Source organism: Saccopteryx leptura, chromosome 12 (genome assembly GCF_036850995.1).
Source record: "Saccopteryx leptura isolate mSacLep1 chromosome 12, mSacLep1_pri_phased_curated, whole genome shotgun sequence".
NCBI classification, from domain to species: Eukaryota; Metazoa; Chordata; class Mammalia; order Chiroptera; family Emballonuridae; genus Saccopteryx; species Saccopteryx leptura.
The window spans coordinates 25,882,340-25,909,026 of record NC_089514.1 but is presented as its reverse complement, the minus strand read 5'-3'; the positions used below and the strand labels follow the sequence as shown (position 1 = coordinate 25,909,026).

At 39.0% G+C, this 26,687-nt stretch overlaps 1 protein-coding gene across 1 annotated transcript; it reads left to right on the top strand.

Moving 5' to 3' along the window:
• The first annotated feature begins 1,089 nt into the window (after positions 1-1,089).
• TMEM106B (transmembrane protein 106B) lies at positions 1,090-21,563 on the top strand. Its single transcript, XM_066354237.1, has 8 exons — positions 1,090-1,308; positions 3,443-3,664; positions 10,322-10,385; positions 11,621-11,780; positions 13,063-13,203; positions 13,450-13,499; positions 14,235-14,288; positions 15,017-21,563. The coding sequence occupies exons 2-8, from the start codon at positions 3,445-3,447 to the stop codon at positions 15,153-15,155; spliced, it is 828 nt and encodes a 275-aa protein (XP_066210334.1). The 5' UTR covers positions 1,090-1,308; positions 3,443-3,444; the 3' UTR covers positions 15,156-21,563.
• Positions 21,564-26,687: the final 5,124 nt, after the last annotated feature.

The window sequence follows — 26,687 nt, the reverse complement described above, 5'->3', positions numbered from 1 at the left end:
TGCACTTCCGGAAGGGGCACGTCTTTCATTGGTGGTCAGTGGGAGGAGCATAGTTCCCATTGAAATATTGGTCAGCTTGTTGATTTAAATTTACTTGTTCTTTATTTTAAATATTGTATTTGTTCCCATTTTGTTTTCTTACTTTAAAATAAGATATGTGCAGTGTGCATAAGGATTTGTTCATAGTTTTTTTATAGTCTGGCCCTCCAATGGTCTGAAGGACAGTGAACTGGCCCCCTGTGTAAAAAGTTTGGGGACCCCTGGCCTAGATGCTATCCTTCCAGGTAAATGTTTATGGAAGCGGTTCTGCAAGGGCCCACATGGGAGCTGCATGGGGCCACTCACTCTTTGGCCCCCTTGTTCCTTCTCTGAAAGGAGGTCTACCCGATGACCAGCACAAAGTGTTCTGGTAGGGGAGGAAAGCTTGCCCCTGTGGGGGAGGGGTCTTATTTTCCCAGCTCTGCCTACTGCTAGGCACTGGAGGCTTCCCCAAGGTGGTGACCCTCTGCTCCCGGCCCACACTCCCGGGTCTGATCGGGCGGCCTGACCGCCCGCCGAGTAACCAATGAGTTAAGGGGCGGGGCCGGGGCGGGAGTGACAGCCGCTGGGAAAACAAACAAAACCATAACAAACCCAAAACAACACAAACCCAAATCAAAACGAACAAAAACAGAATTCCTTCCCAGTCACAGTTTCCTTCCAGTGAACAAGGGGTTCGAGATGAAAATAAATGAGACTGAGTTCATTTAAAACAGACGTGAGTGTATCACCCAGTTAGGCCGCCTCCCAGCGCTGCGAGTCGGGGATGACTGGCAGGGCGAGGGCGAGACGGCCGCTCGGCTGAGGGCGAAGGCACAGAGCGCACACTCTTCCCCTTCGCAAAATAAAATGGCATTATCGGGGGCTCGCGGCCGGAAGAGTCTACTATTAGTTTTAAATCTGCCAAGGGGACGACGGCCAATTTTTACCTTTAAGTCTTGGGAAACCCAAGTACCAACTACGAGAGCGCAGTCACAGAAGCTACACTTCCGCGTCTTAGGACGGCGGAGGGTGGGCGCATGCGCGGGGAACGCCCCTGGTCCACTCCTCCTACGAGAGCGCTCTGCGCAGGCGCGAGGCGGCAGGTGGGAGTCGGGTCGGGAGTCAGCCGATTCCATCATTGCGCTGCCCCTCCCCCCTGACGCCGCGGCGACCCTGCAGCAGGCGGGTCACTCCAGCCCCAGCGCCCGGGACTGCGGACTCCGTGACCCTGTCCTCAGGCCTGTCCGCGCCGGAGCATCTCGGGACTGCCCAGCGCCCCGCGTACCGGTGAGCGACCCCGGCCGCGCAGCCCCCACGGCCCCTTCCGGAGCGGGCCGAGGACGCGCGCCCGGGGCCAGCCGAGCGGGGGCAGCGGAGGCCGCCGGGGAGCTGGGCCCTCCGGGCGGCGGGGGCGGAGCTCGGGGCTGTGTCCCGGGTGGTGGTGCCACCTCCTACCCGGACCCGGACTCCTGCCGAGGGGGCTGCGGCTGTGGTCCCAGCCCGACGCTCTGGCTCCATTGCAGGCCCCACACCCTGTGCGGCCAGGTGGCCCCGGGGTTTGCGATTTTTGAGTTTTCTTGCATCTTAATTTTAACCTTTCCAGAGTAGGCTTTGTGCTGGTTTTCTTTTATGTAACTGACGAAAGGATCTGGCTTTCGTCGTATCGCAGAAAATCGTGACCCATTTAAATAGGATGGAGCGCTGTACTCCCCCCCCCCCCCCCATACGAAGTCTGAGATCAATGTTGGTCGTCAGTACATTAAAAGATTGAGGTGTCGGGGGTGACAAGTAAACACTGAGCACAGGGAAGAGAAGGGGGCCTGGAACCGCTCTGTGCACCAAGCGGCCTCCAGCAATAAAAGAGGTTAAGTTGATCAGTGCTCTGGGGAAAATCTACGTAGTGGAAGGGCAGGGATGCCCAGTGCCTGACAAGGTCTGGGGCTCGTCCATCGCTCTGATGAAACAAACACCTGTCAGAGGCAGACTGGATCCAGGCAACTGTTAGATGAGGTCCAGACACAGTCACTGGTTTTGCTTTCTGCTTTTTTTCCCAGAAGGCATTCTAGTGTGGGGACAGTGAAAGTAATTCACCCTTGAACCACCTGTGTCTGGCAAGTGTTGGTTTGGTTGGGATTTAATGTCATTAAAAGATAATGCATTTTTAGAAGTCATAAATTATGTTTTTGAACTTACATGGACAATTTGTGCATAGGTTTTTTTTTAAAAAAAATAGTGAATATAAGCATCTTTATTCATTCTATAATTTTGTTTGTCTACTGGTTGAATCGTGTTTTTTTAGTGAAGTCAACACCTGCTTACACTATGTTGAGTGACTTCAATACATGTGTGGCATGCCAGTTTTAAAAAGCAAATTTTTCAACATTGAATTATTTTGAGTATCATTAGCCTATTCAAATCAATTTTTTAAAGAAATATTATTTATCTTTTTGTATGAATGTCCATAATCTCTTTTTAGGAACTGATAAAAAGTATATGATCAAATTTAGAAAGAAGAAATATTTTATTTTAAAATTTTGCTTTATTTCTTTATTAGTTTTCCCTCAATAACAGCAGATTGGATTATATCAAAGTTCTTTTCATTCTTAAAAGTACGACTTTCCTGCAATCTTACTGCATTACCTACCTGCAGAAATTGTTTTTGTGTAGGTACTAATTCATATAGAAACTTGGCTTTAAATTTATATTTAATTTTCTCCGTGTTATTTTTTGATACGGTCATCTTAAAATTTTGAAATTAATGTTCTAAATTTTTGTTTTTTTATGGTTAAATTATAGTCAATATTTTGAATTGTTAATTTCATTATTTTAACTTGTCCAATTGCTGAATTACAGAATAAAAAACCTGTAAGATTTGGGTTTTGAGTTGTTTTTGTTGCAAGTGTTTGTAAATGTTTAAAGCAAGAAATGTGACGGTAATAGGGATTTGTAAATTTTGTTTTTCACAAAGGAGCATAAATTTTAAACGGATGAAAAATACTACTCTGAATTTACTTGTTATCTGCCCACAGCAGCGTTTGCCTTCAGAGATCATTGGTTTTAAGGGAAAATGTGGTTTTGCTCTATTCTAAAAATGTGAAACCCACATGTTACTTTTCAGAGAACCCAAATAGTAGACTTGTTAAATTGTAATGTTGTTTGAAAGCCTATCCTCATCACAAGTCTGATATGATATCATTGCATAATATTTTGTTAGAAAAACACTTTTGGACTCTAGTAAATGGCTCTTTGTTTCAGACATTACTTTGATTGAATGTAATTCTAATCCCCAAAGTAGTTTGAATGTTTGATCATTCTCTGAAGTTTTTCTGAATTAATTAGATTGGGGTAAATATCCCATAATGTTCTTGAGTATATATTCTTTTCTTGAAGTTTACTGTAAGATTATTTTTTTTTTCTTTAGACATGGGAAAGTCTTTTTCGCATTTGCCTTTGCATTCAAATAAAGAAGATGCTTATGGGGGAGTCGCATCCACTGAAAACATGAGGAATGGATTGATTAATAATGAAGCCCATAACGAAGATGGAAGAAATGGAGATGTCTCTCAGTTTCCGTATGTGGAATTTACAGGAAGAGATAGTGTCACTTGCCCTACTTGTCAAGGAACAGGAAGAATTCCTAGGGGTATGTGCCCTGTTTTCCCTTTAAAGAATGATGCCAGGCATTTGCATAAGAGGAACTACTGTAGAGGGATAATATGTGATGATGAGTCAAATAGGGGGGAAACCAGTTTGTGGCCTATCATAGGAGAGGTCAGAAAGGTGTCCTCCCCATGTGCTACTTTAGGCTACTTTAGGAGCAGGGGCAACAATAGAAATAATAAAAGTACCTTTGTGCTCCTTTCATTTTCTTTTGGTCAGTGTTGATAATGTGATTCTGGATAAGCCCCCAGGGAAGGGCAAAGTGTCAGGAGAAGGTCTCCCAGCATCTTTTAGAAATGCCTTGCATTGGGGAAGTTTATATTTGAGTTGGCCTTTGAATGTTATCTTTGGTAGTAACTGAGAATAAAAGGGTTATTTTAGTTGATGTGATTAATGTATGGGGGGGCATTACCGGGATATATTTTTGAGGTACAGCCACTAGGCTTTTTTGGCAGCCTGGAGGTGGATAGTAGGAAATCGAGGATAACTCCAAAGGTACTTTTTGTCTGAGCAACTAGAATAATGGAGTAGCTATTTATTAGGATGGAAAAAGGGTTTGAGTGTGTTAAGGCGGGAGAGATCGGGAGGTCAAAATTAGTTACGTATTTTTGGAGATGTGTATGTGCCACCTGAGTGGGTATGTCCGGTAGGCAGTCTTATTGGTGTTGTAGAGTGACTAGTGAGTTCCACAAAAACACCCCAAGTTACAGGAAAATTTCAAAAGAGGGGCTTATTAATCGGCTAGCTACACGGGGCACAATCCCAAATCATGTAGGCCCAATGCAATTCTGAGCCTGCTTTTACAGACAAAATCACTTACTGGTTGGGGTGGGTAAGGAGGGGCTTGTGATCCCTTTGTCTAGAGCAGGGGTCCCCAAACTTTTTACACAGGGGGCCAGGTCACTGTCTCTCAGACCGTCAAACTATAAAAAAAAACTGAACAAAGCCTTATTCACACTGCACATATCTTATTTTAAAGTAAAAAAAACAGAACGGAAGTAGTACTGTGTGTGACCGACGCCTCACTTTGCTCCTCTCACTGACCACCAATGAAAGAGGTGCCCCTTCTGGAAGTGCGGCGGGGGCAGATAAATGGCCTCAGGGGGCCACATGCGGTCTGCGGGCTGTAGTTTGGGGACCCCTGGTTTAGAGGTATAGGACACTCTCATGAGGTTGAGTCAGAGTGTAGGAATTTTTAATTAAGGTATCTAAACATTCTTTTCTAAAGGCTTTTAAGAAAAGAGAAGAGGAAGGGGTTTTCAGATCAGTTCTGTCTTCTTTGCTCTGTAAATTATGACTTAGCTGACCCAGTTGCCCTTGCAATCCCTTCCTCCTGCATTCTCTTTCCTTTCTCCACAGAAAGGAGGGGGCAAGAAGCCTGACTTTTCTTCTTTAAAATGGCGTTGCTAATGCTAGGTTTTATAGTTTCTTGGCACCTTATCACGTTCGCCACTGGTTTTGTATCATGAGTCAAATCATTGACTCATTTTAACAAGGCGCATGAGCCTGTTGAGTATACAGATGCCTAAAGTTAAGGTTAGGAATAGTAATCTGCAGACCCCGTAGTAGGAATATCATTCCTATCTGGTATCTTCCAAATGGGTAAAACTTTGTGGATATCTGAAACTAGTTTGTACTCTATACTTCCTCCAGAACTCTCTTAGATCTTCAGTTAGTTTTAAGCAATATAATATTTCTATGAATTTTGCTTTGCTATTTTTTATAATTTGTGAGCTTTAGAACGGTTTTCTCAGAGTTACCTTTCAAAAGTGACAACCGTCATCTTCTGAGTCCACCTTTGGATATCCGCTCTCCTTAGTATAGGCCGGTCAGTATACACCCCTGACCAGGTCAGACCCAGAGATGGAAGAGGTTGCCCTCAGCTTCCAGCAGACGGCCACTAAACCATATGGAGTTTACGAATTTCCCTTCACCTTTGCCTTCTGGTTTTAAGCCAGAAATTTCTAATTGAAATTGCACCAGAGATTTCCCTGACAAACAAAGAGAACCTACAAGACAGACAATTCACTATTTACATTACACTTGACTTTTCAACACAGTTTAATGAACAAGAAAAGAGGATGCCCCGTGAGGGGCTACTCAGGTGCCCGCCTGGCAGCATCCCTTGCGGGAGCTTAGGTTAGGCATTTCGTAGCAGCGGTGAAGCCACAAACTGGAAACTCAGGTGCAGGCACCAGAGATCCCCATTCAGACACCAACCACTCAGGGGCTTTTAGACAGACACAATAAGAGCAAAGAATGAGATCTCGGCATAGACAGGTAACACAAACAGACGTGTTGTAAAGCCAGTATCTAAGGCCACTATCACAGCCACCTGGCTCATGCTGGGTCGCATTGGATTCGGACAGTCGGTAAAGAAACAACGGAGCCAAAAACAGATGGACCATCATCTTTACTCCTAGCTTGCACCTGGCAGGCAAGTAAAAACACACACTGGGCTCCAAAACTCACATTCAGTGCTCACAAAGCTACTGACTTATCCGAGTTTTTTAGAATCGAAGGTTTCTAGCTCACCAGACTTATTCACCTCTGTTCCCCATCTCCTTCCTTCTCTCTGCACAAACTGGCTTCTCACTCAACACTCGCCATCTTGGCTGCTTCTCCTGGCCTCCTCCACGTGGCCTTTCTCTGCTCTCCTCTCTGCTCTCTCCTCTAATGCTAATCTCAGGAACTAAGAGAGAGCAAGCTCCTGTTCTGCCCTCATTTTATAGTGTAGAAATCAAAACCTTTTAATCCAATATACAAAATAAGGAAGTCTCTGATACAAAGTCACTTATCTGAGGCATAATTGGATTGTACCGCCCCACATCAAAAAGGATGGGAAAGGCTTAGTCCTAAAACCAAGCCCCAGGCTACAAGGATCCTGCCTGCCCCCAACACACATTAATATCACCTGAGCAACAGGCTTCCATGTGGGCAGTGCCATCTTTAACAAAGTGAGCATAATATATTTTATCTGCCCAACACGTGTCTTGGGGAGCCTGAGGCAGGACTTACTCAGTCCCCACTGATGTCTTCCCTGAGAACACGTTAACCCTTCCCCAATGTCTTAGCCCTGGTAGCCCATTGATTGAGTCTGATTGTGTCCGATTCTCAGTAGCAACAGTTCCAGATTGACTAGTCCCAAAAAACCAGAATATAGTAAAGCAAAAGATCTGCTTTACTTACCTCTGGAGGTCAGAATTTGTATCCTGGATTCCGCTGAATCTGGGGACCGGGGGTGTCTGCCAGGGTGTTGTCTGAGACCCACAGGAACACTGGAGCCCTGGAATGTCTCAGGGGACGCCTCTCGTAGAGATCCAGCAGGGCGGGCAACCTCCGGAGAGGCAGTCGGTCTGGGAGTCTCTACCCAGTCACACGGAATGCTGGGATCTCACTGGAGCCTCCAGAAATGGAAAGTGACTAGCAAGTTCCACAAAAACACCCAAGTTACAGGAAAATTTCAAAAGAGGAGTTTATTAGCCAGCTAGCTACACAGGGAACAATCCCAAATCATGTAGGCCCAATGCAGTTCTGAACCTGCTTTACAGACAGAATCACGTACTGATTGGGGTGGGTAAGGAGGGGTTTGTGATCCCTTTGTCTAGAGGTATAGGACACTCATGACTCTAGGATGGGAGGGTGAGTCAGAGTGGAGGAATTCTTAATTAAGGTACATAAACATTCTGTTCTGAAGGCTTTTAAGAAAAGAGAAGAGGAAGGGGTTTTCAGATCAGTTCTGTCTTCTTTGCTCTGTAAATTATGACTTAGCTGACCCAGTTGCCCTTGCAAACCCTTCCTCCTGCATTCTCTTTCCTTTCTCCACAGAAAGGAGGGGGTAAGAGGCCTGACTTTTCCTCTAAAATGCTGTTGCTAATGCTAAGTTTTATCGTTTCCTGGCACCTTATCACATTGAAAGCCTAGAATTCAAGTGCAAGGTGTATGCTGGAGTTAGCAGTGCACGGGTGATCCTTCAAGCTGACATGGGTGAGAATGTTACCGGGAGGGACCGGGCCTGCAGCGCGTCTGTCTGAGGCAGACCTGTGGTGTGTTGGTTCTTGACGTCATGCAGGAAAGATTTCACAACACGAGTCCCAGAGATTTTGAGAGTACATTTGTTAAAGCTGGGGACAGTGAAACAAGGAAGGGCTTAGGGTAGAAAATACAACAGGAGAGAGCCTCCACTGCCCATTGCTCCCCTGGTTGCAAGTCTCATGGGGTTCCTAGAGTTTAGGACAGGGGTCAGGAACCTATGGCTTGCGAGCCAGCTGTGGCTCTTTTGATGGCTACATCTGGCTTGCAGACAAATCTTTAAGAAAAAAAATAACGTTAAAAATATAAAACATTCTTATGTATTACAATCCATTCATTTCCTACCGCTCATGTTCATGGTTGCGGGTGGCTGGAGCCAATCACAGCTGTCCTCTGGGACAACACCAAATTTTTATTGGATAATGCGTAATGTACATGGGTCGTTGTATGGCTCTCACAGAATTACCTTTTAAAATATGTGGCGTTCATGGCTCGCTCAGCCAAAAAGGTTCCCGACCCCTGGTTTAGGAGATGCATGCCTATGAGGGAAGAAGGGGGGAAGGGAGAGGCATGGGCATGCTCCCAGGAGGGAGAGTGCATGCTGGGTCCTTGTCTTGAAGGTTTTAAAGACTGAGAGTTTAGGGGAGAACTCATTAGAATATTTATCAGCTTTTTGCTTTAGTACCAAAATGAGATTTCTTTTCCTAACTTCATCTGTCCTTGGATGTGGTTGGCAAATGGTACTATTGGATTTCTGCTATCTGTCTCAGTAAAGTGATTTAAGCTATTTATCCTCTTGCTGGGGAGGAAAAGTGTAAACTATTTATTCCTAGTGTCCTTGGTTAGGGAAGATAGGATTTTGCGATTTACTGGAAGGCTGGAAGCTGCTTGGCCGTTTAACTTCATTTTCCTATTCCACTTGTCCTGGCTTACTGGTGTGTTTTAAGATCGCCACGTTAGGTAGCGTGAAGAAACCTTGGCATTCAACCCTGGGACATTACAGTTTGAGGTCAGTTACATGAAAGAGAATTAGCAAAGACAATGAGAAAGAGCAGCTAGAATAGGAGGAGGAGATCTGTCTGTGCTGTCCTGGAAGATAAATGTAGACTGTGTACCAAGGAGGAAAGAGTGATGGACTGTGTTAGAGGCTACTGATAGATCAGTTAATGTGAGGACTGAGAACTGACCATTGGATTTGATGATGTATTGACCACTAGGGACCTTTAAAGAACGGTTTTGGTAGCCTGCATAAATATGTATGTCATGTGTAGAGTGGGATCCAGAGAGCATAGGCGGAGGGAAGTTATACAGTGGGCAGACAGTTTCCAGGGGAGTTTGTGTCGGAAAGGAGAGAAGTGGTATAGCTGGAGGGAGCTGTGAGGGCAGGAGAGGGACTTCCTTAAGATGGAGTGAATAATATGTTTGTGTGCTAATGGAAATGATACACAGAGAAAGCATCGATAATGCAGGAGACGGGAGAATTACTAGATCTAGTGCACAAGCACAGAGGGCTACTCTTAGTAACAGGAGAGAAGGTAGAGCCTGTGGTCGTGGAGGTGGAGCTTGTGAAAGTTCTCTTCTGTTTGCCACATTCCGAGTGAGTGTTGAAGGAAGGTCTTGGAGGTTTCAAAAGAGGTTGAAGTTAGGAAACTGTGGTCTCAGAATGTCAGGTTGAGAGTGTGAACTAAGGAAATATTATATGATTATTGGCATCAGTAAGGGTCACTTGAGATTTATGATGTAAAATGAGACTAGTGAGCATAATTGTATGTTTCTTTTCTATCCACATTTAATTGTGTGGATATAGGCCTAATAGCTAAAGGGTTGGTTTTAACCAGGATTGAATTTAGCCAAATGAATACCACCAAACAAGATATGATACGTATATACACACAAAGAGAAATAATATACATAATATATGTGTGTGTGGGGGGGGTGTAAATGGGGGAATTGAGGGATCTGGGACGAATAATGGAAGCATTATAGAAAGCATTAATGGAGAATCTGACTATGGTGCTTTAATATAGTTAATACAAAGAGCCAGGTTCTGATGGATTGGAAAATTGGTGTTTAAAGATTCATTTATCCATTAAAGTATATGGATTTAGCTTAACTTAGTTAAAAAGCGATGTATCCAGAAAGAGTCCTGGATGGGTCATTATCTTACAGCATGTCAGTTTTGGTTTTTAGGGAGGATGAGGTAGGAACCTCTGTAGTTACAAGGGTTTCTGGATACAGAAGAAACAATGTTTTTTGTTCTAGTCCAGATAACCAAATCAGAGTCTTAATGAAAAGTTATAAGGTTGAAGGAAAGCCTGATAAATTCAGGTTTTTAGAAAGTTGGAACTTTTTAGATTTTTTTTTCAGTGAACAATCACTCTTTCTCTTTGTTTATAATATTAAAGTTGCTAAACATCTAGGTATAAAAAACACAATTATTGGCTTCAAAACTCAACTTCTACTAGATAATTTTTGAAGATTATTAGAGCAGTTAACTAAAGGAATGAGATGAGAGCCACTTTGGTTTTTCCAATCCAGGCTATGTTAAGTAGGCACTGTATTTTTAATTAATGATGTTAATAAATGTTTAAACTTCTTTAACTTTTAGGGCAAGAAAACCAGCTGGTGGCATTGATTCCATATAGTGATCAGAGATTAAGGCCAAGAAGAACGTAAGTGATTATGGGAGTGGCAAATTTTGGGCGTTTTTTTTTTTTTTTTTGTATTTCTTTTCAAATATATATAATAATTACTCTAGTTAACATTATTAAAAGGAAAAATGCTATCAGGTTATTAAGTAATTCTTTCATATGCTTTGTGTCATCAAAAAGATTCTTTGTTGGGGTAAGGTCTTGAAAACAGCGTAGTATCTGAATCTTTTCAAATTTGTTTATTAAAACAGGCAAACCCAAAATAGTAGGAAACACACACAGGGAAACATGTTAATTTTTTTTAAATAATGGGTGTTAGGATGTTCCCATTAGCCACAGGATAAAAATAGTCTTCAAACCATGACAACAAGAAGCTAACCTGCTGAGCAGCTGTGTGGGAGTTGTGACAGGACTCAACTAGAGAGCTCCCCAGAGTGCTAAGACCCCTGAAACCCAAAGCAAATCCTTACCTCAAAAGAAGAGGTCCCATTCGGGACTTCCAGCAAATATGTCTGAGAATAACCTGATAAAATGGGGGACTCCTCTTGCTCAAGCGTGGAGAATGCAAAAAAGGCCACAGAGATCCACTAAGGGGCCATGAGAACATCAGAAGAAACCAGACTGTCCTAAGCCCTCAAAGACCTGAGGAAACTCAGTAACAGCTCTTACAAAAGGACAGGCATGTCCTAAGGGAGAACCTGCTGGAGGGAGAACCCAGTTTCACAGGGCGAGAATATAGATAAAGAAGAGAAGAGGCTCAGGCTAGAGAAACAGTCTCAGAACTATAGAAGTGGATACACATATGGCCATCTTCTTTTAACACCTTGTATAACGATGTGGGGTGAAATTAATGAGGCATGTAGATGTGTCATTTTTTTAAGAGCTTCAGAGGTGGTTGTGATGACTAGTCACTTTAGGGACTCATGATTGTAAAATTCACATGTGATAATTCTGCTTCAGTGAATTCAGGAAGGAGTCTTGGGATCTATGTATTTTTAAAGTGCCCTATTTTGATGTTAATGTGCAGCCCAGTTTGGAAATCATTGCAGTAATGTTCTACCTATAACTGAAATCCCAGTATCCAGTTAAGAAAATCTTTTAAGGAGACCATTTTACCACTTAAGAGACCCAACCCTACTCAATACTTTTATAATGTAAAAAGTTGATAAAGTACTTCTTATAGGGGGAAAATTCAAGCTGAAAATATTCTAAATGTTTCATTATATAATTTTTGATGCACTCCATTTTCTTTTTAGAAAACTGTATGTGATGGCTTCTGTGTTTGTCTGTCTGCTGATTTCCGGATTGGCTGTGTTTTTCCTTTTCCCTCGCTCTATTGACGTGAAATACATTGGCGTAAAATCAGCATACGTCAGTTATGATGTTCAAAAACGTACAATATACTTAAATATCACAGTAAGTAAAAACTTATATTAAAAATACTTCATTTCCTTATGATGTTAAGCAGCACGTTTGCCCCTGTTGAGAATATTAAATGTGACACTGGTTAGTTTGCTCTCTGATATATCTGCTGTATTGACCTTGTTTGTCATTTTTGGTGGCGAATAATAAGTACTAGCAACTGTATATACAGAATCATTTGGCATTTGAAGATGCCTTTAGGGGGGAAGATTAATTAAACAATTGCTAGCAAAAAATATATATATTTACAATCTGTTTACTTTTTTTCCCTTCTTTTTCAAGAGAGAGGAGGGGAGATAGGCAGACTTCCACATGCACCCTGACCAGGATCCACCAAGCAACCCCTGTTTGGGACCAATGCTCTGCCCATCTGGGCCATGCTTGCAACTGAGCTATTTTTAGTGCCTGAGGTAGAGGCTCCAGGGAGCCATCCTCAGCATCTGGAGCTGATGCGCTGGAGCCATGGCTGCGGGAGGGGGAGGGAGAAAGAGAGAGAGAGAGTGCGTGAGAGAAAGGAGAGGGGGAGGAGTGGAGAAGCAGATGGGTGCTACTCCTGTGTGCCCTGTCCAGAAATCAAACCCAGGCTCACACACAAGGCTCACGCTCTACCACTGAGCCAGCCGACCAGGGCCTTGTTTAACATTTGATTCTGAACTTGAGATAATCATGAGTTAGAATTGGAGAAGTTGGGCCCAGCTGTTACCTAAGTATAAAAGTGATTCACCTGCATTTCTTTCCTGCCAACCAGACTTGAATCTATTCCATTTCTTCTCCATAGTGACGTGGTAGATATTTCTATATGTGTATAAGTTAAAATACCAGTTTTTTTTAAACAATAAAATTTATTTAAGGTGTTGTTTAAAATTTTATATGCCCATCTTTGTATTCATTAGAGTAAGAAATAGCTTACAATATTAACATTTAGTAAACATTTATATCATGAAATTAAAAAAATATTTTTATTGAATTATTTTGCTAAGGCCACAAATATGTACATTGGAGTGACATTGGTTAATAAAATTATATAGGTTTCAGGTGAACAGTTCTGTGATAGGTCATCTGTACGTGGCACTGTGTGTTCCCCGCCCTAGTCAAGTCTCTTCTCATCACCATTGGTCCCCCCGTAGCCTCTTCTTTGACATTTTGGTTAAAACTTTTATTTCTTCTAATAATGAAGCATGCCCACAACGAATACCATTTTTTATTAGTTTGATTACATATTTGTTTCGTTTATTTTCACATAACTTATACATTTATTACTTCCTTTATTTTGCAGAACACATTAAATATAACAAACAATAATTATTATTCTATTGAAGTTGAAAACATCACTGCACAAGTTCAGTTTTCAAAAACAGTTATTGGAAAGGCACGCTTAAACAACATAACGAATATTGGACCCCTGGATATGAAACAGGTATGCTTCAGGCATGAACTATTTTGGAAAAGTTCAGTGAGTCTCAATTTTATCATACTAACTTGAGGGAGGTGGAGTTTTCTCAAAAACTTGACTTTGAAATGTATCCCATGAATGTGTAAGAAAAAGTCTTAGCATCAGACTTATAAAGGGGGAGAATTCTGTACTCTTTGAAGTTGTGAACTGTATCTGAAATACTTGATTATCGATTCTATTCTCTGTTTATTTTCATTTTCTTTCTTTCAGATTGATTACACAGTACCTACTATCATAGCAGAGGAAATGAGTTATATGTAGTAAGTTCTGATTTTTAATAATTTTCTCATTAAATTACAAAGTATGAAGAATTAAATATATGCATATTTAATCTCCCATAATCTTAGCAGTCAGAAGACTACATTTTGGAATATTCCTTCTGGCTTCTGCTCATTTCTGTTCTCCGTTTTCACCGTATATGACATTTACATAAGACATCTATACACATAAATTTTTATTTTTCAGAATTAGGATCATGTATACCATGCCACTTTTTGTTTACTATGCTGAGAGAACTATATTCTCATATATTCTATTCTTTGTCTTATAATAATAGGAAGATTAATCATCCTAATAATGTATAATACTCTATGGTTTGAAGTTCTAAAGCTTTTAAGTTGGTTATACATGGTAATTAACTTTTGTTAAGGTAAACAGTGATAACTTTCCATCATCATTTGATATCAGCCTGATAGAGAATTTCTGAGTAACAAACTGATTAGTAAAATTTTGAAAGGTGAACAGAAAGTAGAACTAAATAGCAGTCCATGTTAAAACTATCCATAGCTGCTGTGGTAGGAAAGCATATTTGCTTTTAGAATAAGGACTCATGAAAATATTAATCATTATTTGAGTTAGAGAAAATGCTCCACCAATAATGTTTATTTCTTATGTCTTAATAGTATTCATTAGCTTTAACATAGGAAGAGTTAAAATTAAACTTGTAAATTTATAGTCACAGGAGTCATTTATTCACATTGTTTTCTCTTTAACAGTGATTTCTGTACACTGATATTCATCAAAGTGCATAACATAGTACTCATGATGCAGTGAGTATGAATTTTTTTTTGAAAGAAATGTTTGTTTAAACTTCAGATTTATAACATTGGCTTAGAGCATTCACAGCATTTTTACAGTGCCGTCTCAGTTGGGTTTGAAGTCTTAAAGGAGTGCTCTGATGTTGAATAAGTATTAGCCCACTTTACAAATGAGGTACTGGGAGCTCAAGAAGTAGGCCAGGATCCCATGGCTGCTGAGGAGTGAACCTGGACCCGTCGCAACTCGGGAAATTGGCAGGGGCCGGGTAGAAGGGCTGAACTCCACATCCACATTCAGTTCCCGGCTGCTGTGGTCAGTGATGATTGGCATCAGTGAGGAGAAGCATGTAATTGGTTTGTAAATTGGGTGTTATCCTAAGCGGTTCAAAACATTGTAGGTTACAGATTTGTTATTTTCACCATTAGCTAACATTTGGGTCACCTTTTTCCTATGATGAGAACTGTATGATTTTTAATGGTGTAATGAACTTATATGTGTATTTTTAACTAAAAACTGGTGGTTTTGAAAAATTTTTATTTGTTGTAAATAGCTATTTCCATAGGCTTGCTCAGCCAGCATTTCTGTTGTCTGTTGAGAAAATATTCCCCAAGAAAATCATGTGCAGAATGTGAAATAATCTCTCTCTGGAGAGAATTTTGATGTACAAAAGTATTCTCACTTGAGTAAACTTTTTTATATGTAACTATTCAAAGTTTCTGCCCATTTATTTTCTTTTTAGAGTCACTGTGACAACAACATACTTTGGGCACCCTGAACAGATCTCCCAGGAGAAGTACCAGTATGTGGACTGTGGACGGAACACGACTTACCAGCTGTGGCAGTCTGAGTATCTGAACGTGCTGCAGCCACAGCAGTGAAGCCCGCCAGGCGTGCAGCGGGAGAGGAAATGCCTGTTGATACTTGGTAGACTCTGAAGGCTGAGGTACTTACTTCCTGACAGGAGACCTTACATTGGACAGACGTCAAGTTTCACTCTGATTTTAAGAATACAGCTAAAAGTTTGTGGACTTGCAAGTTCCTCCACTCTGTTCATATTTGTACCAGGACCTTTACTTGAATCTAAATTTACTAATTGGCTTTCTTCTCCCCCCATCCTCCAGCCCTGCTCCCCAGTGGGGAAAATCTGAGACTTCCCCTACAGGACAATAAGTATTTAAAATTCACAGATCCAGTCAGTACTGAAAACATAAGTTTGGCAATGAACATAATTTGAGAAACTTTATTTCTGAGTGTTTTTATAGACTATTATTGATAGCCTTTTCTTTATGAAAGACTTCGAAGGAATAAACTTTTTTCCTGTTTTATAAATTTCCATTGGTACAGGAGAGTATTTCAAATACAAGGTATTTTATCTTTTCTCTCAACATTTTTAGTTTTTTGTTTTATGGAATTTTACTAATTTGCATTTTTTTGTCCATGTTATTTTAAGCCAGAACTTGAATAACCCTTATAAACCAAAATAATCTTTGCGAAATTCTGTACCTAAAATTTTTAAAGTCTCTAAAAATAATGTGTTTCACATGTCTTTCCACTTTACTTACAGCTTTGTGAAATTTTGTGTAAATCTTCAAACATAGTTAATGTACAATATTGTAAATAAACTGTGCATGGCTTTTATATAGCTTTACTAAATGTCAAATAAAGTGATACAGATTCAAACTAAAGTAAGTTGCTCCTAAAAATAAAGCAGGAAATGAATTTTAGGAACCTACAGAATGTGCATATGTTTCCATTTACACATTAGATCAGGCAAACAGTAGATTTGGAATAAAATATTTTGATGCTCCGCTTCTTTTTTAATGTTGCTTTTCATACTAAAAACCGTGAAGACACTTTTCACAACTGTTAGGTACCCAACTCATCAATTTTTTTCGTGCTTTAGAGGTGGAAATTATTTCTTTGGTTGAAATTATCCGAGAAATCTTGTCATTAAATGATGGTGGCTATATCAAAATAAAACCTATGTTACACTTTTAAAAATTTAATTACTTTGTACGTCACATGGATATCATGCCTCTAGCAATTACATTTTTTTTTTCCCATTTTTTTCTGAAGCTGGAAACGGAGAAACAGTCAGACAGACTCCCACATGCGCCCGACTGGGATCCACCCGGCACGCCCACCATGGGGTGACGCTCTGCCCACCAGGGGGCGATGCTCTGCCCATCCTGGGCGTCGCCATGTTGCAACCAGAGCCACTCTAGCGCCTGAGGCAGAGGCTACAGAGCTATCCCCAGCGCCCGGGCCATCTTTGCTCCAATGGAGCCTTGGCTGCGGGAGGGGAAGAGAGAGACAGAGAGGAAGGCGCGGCGGAGGGGTGGAGAAGCAAATGGGCGCTTCTGTGTGCCCTGGCCGGGATTCGAACCCGGGTCCTCCGCACGCTAGCAATTACATTTTTAAAGTTTATTTTCTTTTGGTTTGGAATTTATTTAAAATTGTTTTCAACTATAAATGACCAACTAATTTTTTTTATTTAATTAATTGTGTTTACATAGATTCTAGGGTTACCCTGAATGCCTCCCCCCTAAATGACCAACTTACTTCCTGGTTTTATACTTTCAGTTCTATTTACCAATTGGACTTTTTGCTTTTTCACATATTAAGACCTAAGTACCTTTTAAGTAACATACCACTGAGTGTAGGGGCTGACTATGATACCAGAAGGTGGGGCTGGGGTTGTCAGTAGGGGACCAGCTCCCTAGTAACAGAAGTCAGGTCCCCTGCCCAAACCCCAAGTGCCTAACTTAGGTCAAAATGTCTCTATCAGTCTGACTCGCAATTCTAAAACATAAGCTGTATTCATTTATTTAGATTAATTGTTAATAATCATTATTTAATTACTATGAAGCCCTCCTTTCTGCCCTTAAACACACTCAGGTCTCCCCTGTATTTCCATATCATTTTCTCCAAGTTTTCCTGGGTGAACATTAAAATAGGTGGAATGCACTGACTTTATTTTTTAAGCTATTTCGTCTTCCTTTATTTCACTGCTGATTCATCCATTCTTACTGCTAAACTAAAAATCACCCTTTACATTTGTTACGACTTTCTAGTCAAACCAAATCCTAATTTTAATTTTTTTTCCTTCTTTTTTAACTACTTCCCTTCCCCTTGAAACTGCACAATCCTCTAGCTCTAGCGTATGGATTCTACTTGTGTTTTCAAATGATTCTCATTTCATTTCACCCCGTCCTCTATGTTTTGGCAGCTTTTAATAAGTGTTATTTAGACCCTCTTTTGCCTCAAAATTTCTACTCCTGTATCTTTAACAATCATCTGTATCAGGGCTTCCCAATCTGTTCCTACATCCCTGACAAATCACCTGTCTAGTTTCTCTTTAGAACTAGAGATAATAGCATTTCAGTGATTATGTGTTAACACCAAATAATGTTTTACAAAATTTTACCAGTTTCGTTTTGTTCCCACCTTGTCCTCATGTCCTGTTTCCTCTAATATCACATTCATTTCTTCAGACTCATCCTTCAGATATGTCTTCTACAAAAGCAGTCCCGATTTATTTTCTTGCTTTGTATCTTTTAAAGACCTTGGAAAATTATATAGTGTAAAGGATGTAGATTTTTCTATTTGTGGTTCTAATATTCTTAGAGTACATTCACAGTACTTACTGAAGAGTCAGGAAAGTGAGAGGACACTTTTAGTGATTAGTTTTGAATATCATCTTCAATTTCTAAATTAAAATTATACCTACTCTCTGTGAGTTCAAGTAAAAAACACACTAGAATTTAAAATAAGTAAAAAAAACAGAAGCAGAGAAATAAGGATCACCTATGACTACTTTCAGAGAGGGTTAAGTAACAGAATAAGCTTAAAACTGTAATTTATAGCCTAGAGTAGGCTATAAGTTAATAAAACTACAGAAGCACATTCAGTTAAAGCTGAATTACAGCCATTTTAAAAAATCTGCAAAGAACGAGGATCATCCATCTCTTAGGTCATAGTCCAATGTAATTTCTTACATGGTGATGGGATAGGTACCAGTGCATTTTTTAAAACTGCTCTCAGACATAATCCGAGGGACATGGTGAAGATGTTACAATTTTTTCCTGATACTTCCAAGAGTAACTTTCTCTTAAATTACACCTTGAATAGACTGCTCATTCTAGCCAAGTATAATACTGTAACAAGCCTCTGTGTGTTGACAGTCCAGGTATACAGTGCTGTGTCCTTTTCAGCATACTTTCACATGTTTTTCTTACATGATTTCCCATAGCCCTGTGAGTGAGACAAATGGTAGGACCCTCGTCTCGTCTTTCAGAAGAGGAGGGAATGCCTGGAGAAGTTGAGAGACTTGCTGAAGTGTACATATTTAGCAAATGGTTTAGGGCAGACCTGGTTTTTCTGTCTCCCATATCTGTGCTCTAGCATTTAAAATATGCATTGGAAAGCCCTGTTGACTCAGATTAGTATGATCAAAAATTAGAGAAACTGTTCACCTACTTAATAGTGACAATCAAAATAATATTGATGGACTGTGATTTGGCTAACTTTTAAGTTACCTAAAATGTTTTAAATGGGAAACAAACTCTAGTAAAACATTTTGGAGCATAAGCTATAGCTTAACATCTCTGTAAAATTTAGTACTCCTTGATCATTCTAATAAAGATATGACTGATACGTCATCAGAATAGACTTTATAAATAATAGAGATTTTTTTAGACTTAAAATAATAACCAATATGAAAAACTCGATACCAGATAAGTTGCTAATATGGTTATTATATAGTACATAACATGTAAATAACTTGTTTTATTTGTGTACCGATTTTCTATACCCTTTTTGTTTGTTTAGACCAATGAGTTATTTTCTCTAAAAATATAGAATTCGCTTCAGATTTTCCGAATTGTAGTTTTGAATAACTGTGGTGTTACAGTACATGGGAAGTGACTGCCAAAACACAATAAAAGCAAACTAGACTTCAAATATATATAATTCTGGATATTTCATTGGAGGCACTTCCCCAGCTCCCATGCTATTTTTTTGGAAAGTTCTTAAACAATTTTTATATAATGATTACATCTTATTTAAGAAAATAGTTGGTTAGGTACTTGACCCCAAAGTAAGGCACTCTATTATAGCTAATATTTTTTGCTTACTTACTGTGTCACATACTGTATTAACCTTTTATGTTACTCCTCAGAAGAGCCCAATTAGGTTGTTGCCTCCCATTTTATATCTGAGAATATTGAATTTCAGTGAAGTTAAGAAATGTGGTTGAGATTGTCAATGGCAGATTCAAGTTACACAACCAGTCTGTTCAGTCAAGCATGATTGCTCTTACAATTAACACATTTTCTTTCTGGCCTTTGAAAGTGTTTTATTTGTAAAATGGTTACTATATTGGTTTTTGTACTTTATATATAAGACATTGAGGTGTTTGATCCTTGAATACTGAGGGGAGAATAAGGGGTATAGACCTCCCACACAGAAGATGATTAGCAGATAAATATAGCAGGCCACCTGCACATGGGGATTTCCAACCATAGACTCGATCCTTAAACAATGTGAGTTTAAATTGCACTGGTCAATTGTGTATAAATTGGCCCCTGCAGTTCAAACCCATGTCGCTCAAGGATCAACTGTTTTCAGAAATATTAGGATACTTTGTTATTTTGTAGGTCTTTGGTATATTGAAAATGTTTATCATTGATTTTTAAAATGTTCATACTTATCTGTTAGGATGTTTTCTTTTAAAAGATGGAAAATAAATTAATTTATTCATATATAAATTTTAAATTTGTAAATTTTAAAATTTATAAATAATTTAAATTTATAAATATATATCGGCTTCCTCATCAAGCAGTATAAATTGAATTTCAAGTTTATTCGGTTGTAAGCCAAAGACTGCTTACCATAATGTCATGATATTTAGCTCATCACATCTGGAAGCAGCAAATACTTGGCTCAAATACATCTAAGAATAATTGATTTATTTTGTAAAATCATATTTTAAATGAGATGTTTATCTTAAACTATTTTAAGAAAAATGTGTTTGAGAAGTTAGGGTAAAAAGACTGTTAAACATTATTTAAATTTTTTATTTTTACATGAAAAAAATATATTTACAATGTGCTTTGATCAAAAATTTCACTTCTATATCCCAGATCCACTTATTTCAAGTAAAAAATTTCACTTGTCAGTGAAATTTGAGATTAGAACTAAAGTTGTGTATTTTTGTGCTTAGAATATAAATTTCACAGTGGATCTTTGAAATTTATCCATAATTTAGAAGAAAGCAAGCAATATATTTATAAAGATACTATTGGGGAGAAATAGTAATTTTCAGTTTTTTTAACTAATATGGTTGATTATGTTTGTAATTCTTTTTACATGTGTTTAGCATAGGCTCTAATTTTAAAAAATACACTATGGTCTATTGCACCTAAAAATATTTCATAAGTTAATTTAGCAAACATATCAAGTTTTTCATAGCTAACTCTAACTCTTCTAGAAGGAAACTATTGCCTTCTGTTTAATTACATTAAATGAAATGTGTTTAAGAGAGATGTTTTCAGCATATTTTGTATACTAAAAATCAGAAAGGATTAGTATTGGGCCAATGGCCAAGAGGTAATATTACTACCATGTAGACTGTTACAGTTCAAATTGTTTCACTTCCCCCAGAATTTTAGCAACTAGAAGTCTGGGCATTACGGAATCAGCTGTAGTTGGGTGGTTCTAAGTGCTGTTTAAATACTATTCATCTTTTAATTATTGTGTGACATGGAACATATGCTAACTGGCAAAACGTGCATAATTTCATTATATAATGGTTTGTTTTAGACAAAGTGTCAGCAAGCCATGCCGTGTTTGTTGTGTCTTATATTTTCTTGTAAAACTAAATTAAATAAGATTTTGGAGAATGATTTGAAATGCTTACTGACTTGACTTTTGCATGGTCAGATATTTGAATGATGGCATTACTGGGTAGATTCTAACCCATGATTGTAATTGTGGAATAAAGAATAATATAGAATAGGAGACTATGTTTAGACACTTACTCTTTGTTTATATTTTGTATAAGCCTCCATTGTAACACACTTACTAAATTTCCAACTTGATCAGTTCTGTAATTATAACTTGTTGCTGTTCATGTAACAAAACATGCTTATGATAGTAAAATGAATAGGAGTGCTCCAAATGCTATTTTTTTTAATTCACCTGTAACTGTTAACTCTTGTAATTGTGTATAACACAATAAAATTTGTAAAAATTTTAGCATGAAAAATAAAATTTTTATCAGTCAAGTGTCTTGGTTATGCTTTTGAAATTCTCCTTACATAAATAAGTGTAGATATTGAAAGTCCTTTAGCTTTAAGCATTTAAGTTCTTACACCTGACCAGGCTGTGGGGCAGTGGATAGAGTGTCGGACTGGGACACAGAGGACCCAGGTTCAAAATCCCAAGGTCGCTGGCTTGAGCGCAGGCTCATCTGGTTTGAGCGTGGGATCATAGACATGACCTCATTGGTCATTGGCTTGATTGAGAACAGAGGTCGCTGGCTTGAGCAAGGGTCACTGGCTCTGCTGTACCCCCCAGACAGGGACATATGAGAAAGCAATCAATGAACAACTAAGGTGCTGCAATGAAGAATTGATGCTTCTCATCTCTCTCCCTTCCTGTCTGTCCCTCTCTCTGTCTCTGTAGGAAAAAAAACAAAACAAAAAAAAGAAACAAATTTTTACAGTCTTTACCCAAACTCGACATTAGCATCATCTCTGATTTCTTTTTCTTTCATCCACTTAGCTTCATTTTTTTTTTAAATGAGAGGATGGGAGATAGACTCCCACATGCACCCCAACTAGGATCCACCAGCACCCTCATCTGGGACCTATGCTTGAGTACCAAGCTATCCTCAGCGACTGAGGCCAGCACTTGAGCCAATAGAGCCACTAGCTGCAAGAGAGGAAGAGAGAAGGGGAAGAGTAGGAGATGGTCGCTTCTCATGTGTGCCCTGACCAAGAATTTAACCTGGGACATCCACACGCAGGGCCGACGTCCATCCACTGAGCCAACTGGCCAGGGCCATAGCTTCTAATCCATTGCTGAATCCTTTCTGTTCAGCCTCTGTAATATCTCTGGAATCTTATACTTGAAATCCTTTTCCTAGAAAATTATTTGGCCATATCTTTAATTCCCTGATCTTATTTCTTTCAATGCCCAGTTGAAGTGTCCCACCTCGTTCTCCCTCCAAACTTACTAAAACATTTGGTGACTTTTTCCTCCAAATGTGTGCTTTTAAAAGACTTGCTCAATCACAAAGATTTTCTTTTGTAATTGAACTTAAAACTTCTTGTTTTGAACTAAAATACATTTTCCAGCATGGAGTTAGTGTTTTAATTATGGTTTTAAAAATCTCGTATCAAGTAGCATGATCTGAAGTTGTGACCGTGTCCCCCCAAATGTATATACACACACATATATATTTACTTATTTCCTGGTAGAATGATGAGAAAAATATTAGCTATATGTGCTCTCCCTAGCCAATTAAGGGGGGAAAAATCATTAGCAAATTTGAGGTTTTTTTCTCCTGGTAGATTTCTGTGTCTGATCAGTGGTTTTCAGATTTTTAAAAAATGTAGGTTGTTACCTATTTTTAAAACATCTTACATAGATCCCCAATATATGACAAAACATAGCTGCTTGAATTTTTTTTTTTTTTTTTTTTGTGATGGAGGGACAGATAGGGACAGACAGGGAGAGAGATGAGAAACATCAAGTCTTCGTTGCAGCACGTTAATTGTTCATTGATTGATTTCTCATATATGCCTTGACTGAGGGGCTACAGCAGACCGAGTGACCCCTTGCTCGAGCCAGCGACCTTGGGCTCAATCTGGTGAGCCCTTGCTCAAACCAGATGAGCCCTTGCTCAAGCCGGCAACCTTGGGGTTTTGAACCTGGGTCCTCTGCTTCCCAGTTCGAGGCTCTATCCACTGCTCCACGACCTGGTTAGGCATAGCTGCTGGGATTTATGGAAGCAGAAGACCTCAACTGCCTGACTATTCATCTTTCCCAAGAGCCGCTGATGCCTTTGGCCCAGACTGTGCTGTCAGCCACTTCTTTAATGATGGCCAGTGCAATTTAACAAAACTTTTTTGGTTTAAGACTAAAACATATTCATACCCAGGCAAGCTTAAATTTCTATTTTCAGTTTATATTTTATAAATATCTTTAAATATGACAACGAAGGGAAAAACCAATGTAATTTTGAATTTTCTAATTAGTGATTTTTATATATATTTCAAATAGAGCAAAGTACCCTGCCCTATTTTTCAGTGTCCATCTCAGTTCTAGGAGGGGAGGGGCAGCTGAAGTACAACTGTAGCATTTTGGGAGCAGGAGAAAGAATGAAGGGTCATCTCAAGCCATAAGCGTCCTTGTTGATTTGTCCTAATGGGCTGAACAAATATTCTCTATGAATGCCACGGGAGGGGGGGTGATGTTGGGAAGCCCTGTACTTTAAGGAGATGATGAACAAAGTAATTTCTCTTTTTTAATCCTACTAATTGACAGGAAGTATGTGGCATATTTTCAATCTGCATTAGAATAGACTATAGTATTAATATTTTCCCTTAAATCAACTCTGGGTTTTAACTTAGGTTTGCTTTTATCATTTTATGTTTTATTGGAGGCAAACAAACATATAGTCATGTACCACATAACAGCGTTTCAGGTGAGGGACCTCATATGTGAGGGTGGTATACCATATAGCCTAGGTGTGTATGCCATGTAGGTTCATTTAAGTAAGAATGCATTTCAAAGAATATATCCCTGCTGTGAAGTAGCATGTGACCGTATAGAGATTCTTAATTCTGAGCACAACTCTTATATATACCAAATCTGGGTCAAAATGATATAGTATGAGTCACAACATTCTTTTGGAAACAACATAATATGTAACACTGGTAGCTTCATTCAAATCCTCTTTTCACTTTTCAGTTGTAGAAATACAGTATTCAAGGACACTTCCTCTCAGTGGTAAACATTTTTATTTAGTTTATCTAGAGCTGTAGACGAAATCCTGGCAGCAAACTGCCACTCTGAATTGCTTTACAAACTATCTATTTCAAGTTTTGGACAGTTCACTCTAATAGGATTCCAGTAGAGCTGCAGATATTTAGCCTGACTACTTGGCTGTATCCAGAATTAATTGAAACTCTAGTACAAATACCAGATGTATTCACCTGTGTTTATTTTTCAAGGCTAAGTCATTTCGCGGCTGAAAAGTTGGAACATTACGGCAGCCTAGTAACCATGTCTGTTTACTCTTTTGGCAGGCATTCTTTTCTATTTCATGTCATACGTAACGTAATGATCTGATTACAAGTGGGCTTGATTTCAGCCCACTTGTAAACTTATGATCTCATTATTAAATTAAAAAAAAAAAGATGAGGCTAATGTAAGTCCATCCTTTGTAATTCAAATTCATTTATTTCAGAAATCAATTCCAATCAAACTGTCTAGGTTGGCATTTACACTTGAACTCACAAATAAAGAAATGCAAATAAAATGCAATCTTGTTCCTTTCAGGCTGGAAAATAGAAAAATAATTATATTAACCAGTGGTGACAAAAGTGTGAAAAAGGTCTTTATTGAGCACTTTTGGCATAAGTCTGAATGTAGCCTTTCTGGAGAATAATCTATCATTAGCTCTCAATTTAAAATATATATTTGCCTGGACTCAACAACTCTGCTTTCAGAATTTTTTCTCTCTGGAATATTTATATGAGTATATAAAGGTTTGGATTTCAAATTTTAAGATGGTAAATGCACATAAAAACTGCGGTGATTTCTTCCTACCCCAAATTATTTATTAATTTGTAAGGAAAAAGAATAGCTCTACTCAAAAACAGAAGCTTAAAACTGACTAGTAACTGAAGAAAGCTCTGTGAAATAGAACAGAAAGTTAAAGGCAAAAGAATTATACCATATTAAAGAGAGAAGATAGTTCATGGGATGATACCATTTCACAAGGTGGATCCGTAAGGGGCAAAAATGGGAACAGGAAAGAGCCCAAGGGAAAGTTATGTTTAGTCTTCTTGGGAACGAAAAGTGACTTGGACAAGAGAAATGGGCAAGTAGACAGTATTAATAAGAGACAACATTGCTTTCCCTGAAACAGAAGGTTAAGGAGATTAAAGATTTAGGTAAAAAATGAAGATAAGTCCTCTAACCCAGAAAGTATATTCTTTTCAAACACATAAAATTTTGTCAGAACATTGCTATGTGGGCAGACGACCATAGGTAACTTTCACTCACCCAGAATACAATACAACTAGGAATTAATAAAATAATAATAATAATAAAATTGCCTAACACTGGGAAATTAAAAGATATAAATCACAAGACAAAAAATAAAATGGAAGACATTTAGTACTGAACTGATAGCATCAAGTTTTATAATCTTCCTGATATATCCAAAGTAACAGGAAAAATTATATCCTAAAATGCTTGTATTAGAAAATAAAAGACTATAAATAAACATATTTCCTGCTCATAAAACTAGTAAAAAATAAAAATTAAAGTAACAATTTAGCCCCCCAAAAAATAGAATGAGAAAATAATCTATGATGGAGAGCAAAAACCACAATAATAAAGCAGAGATTATTAAAAATAGTTTTCAAAATCAGGTCTTCTATTTCCAGCATTGTGGTGTGTTAGGAGTCTAAAAAGACCTTCCAGCCAGAAACCCTAAAATCACTAGAAAAATATTTTTACATATATGGCTAGGCTGGTGAGAAAGAAACCCATGGAGGCCAGAAGTCACTTCAAATCAAAGAAAACACTACATGTCAAAAAGTGTATGAGGTAGCGGAAAGGATTACAAATCAATGGAGTTACTTAAAGAAGAAGGGGGAATAAAACTAAATAAACCCTGGACAGCTCCAAAGCCTCATTCGGGTCCAGCATACAGTTGGGAGTCTAGAATCCTCAGGGGATAGGAGTCTGTTCCATCAGGTCCAAAATTAGCTTTTCATTTTCTGTGACCTATATGCTAAAATGAATAAGTGTTTTTCCCAACACAAGCAATATACAGGATGACTGCAATAATATTGCCATTTGGCAAAGGAAAGAGGTGGGAGTTACCACTGGGACACTGTAGGGACACCAGTGGCTAGGATTTTAACCCCATTCCTGAGACCTTTGGGAAGAGAGAAGGAGCTAGAGATTGAGTTCAGTCACCAGTGGCCAATGATTTAATCAATCATGCCTATGTAATGAAGTCTCCATAGACCCCAAAAAGACAGGGTTTGAGGAGCTTCCAGGTAGGCACATGTATCCACGTGCTGGGAGGGTAGTAAACCTCAATTCTATGGGCAGAAAAGCTCCCGCACTCAGGACCCTGTGAACCACACCCAGTGATCCAATTT

Excerpts from the sequence above, each read along its gene's own strand:
- TMEM106B (XM_066354237.1), top strand. The coding sequence starts at position 3,445 with ATGGGAAAGTCTTTTTCGCATTTGCCTTTGCATTCAAATAAAGAAGAT. Across the intron at positions 10,386-11,620 it reads AGATTAAGGCCAAGAAGAAC|AAAACTGTATGTGATGGCTT; the intron begins GTAAGTGATTAT and ends TTTTCTTTTTAG. Across the intron at positions 13,500-14,234 it reads GAGGAAATGAGTTATATGTA|TGATTTCTGTACACTGATAT; the intron begins GTAAGTTCTGAT and ends TCTCTTTAACAG.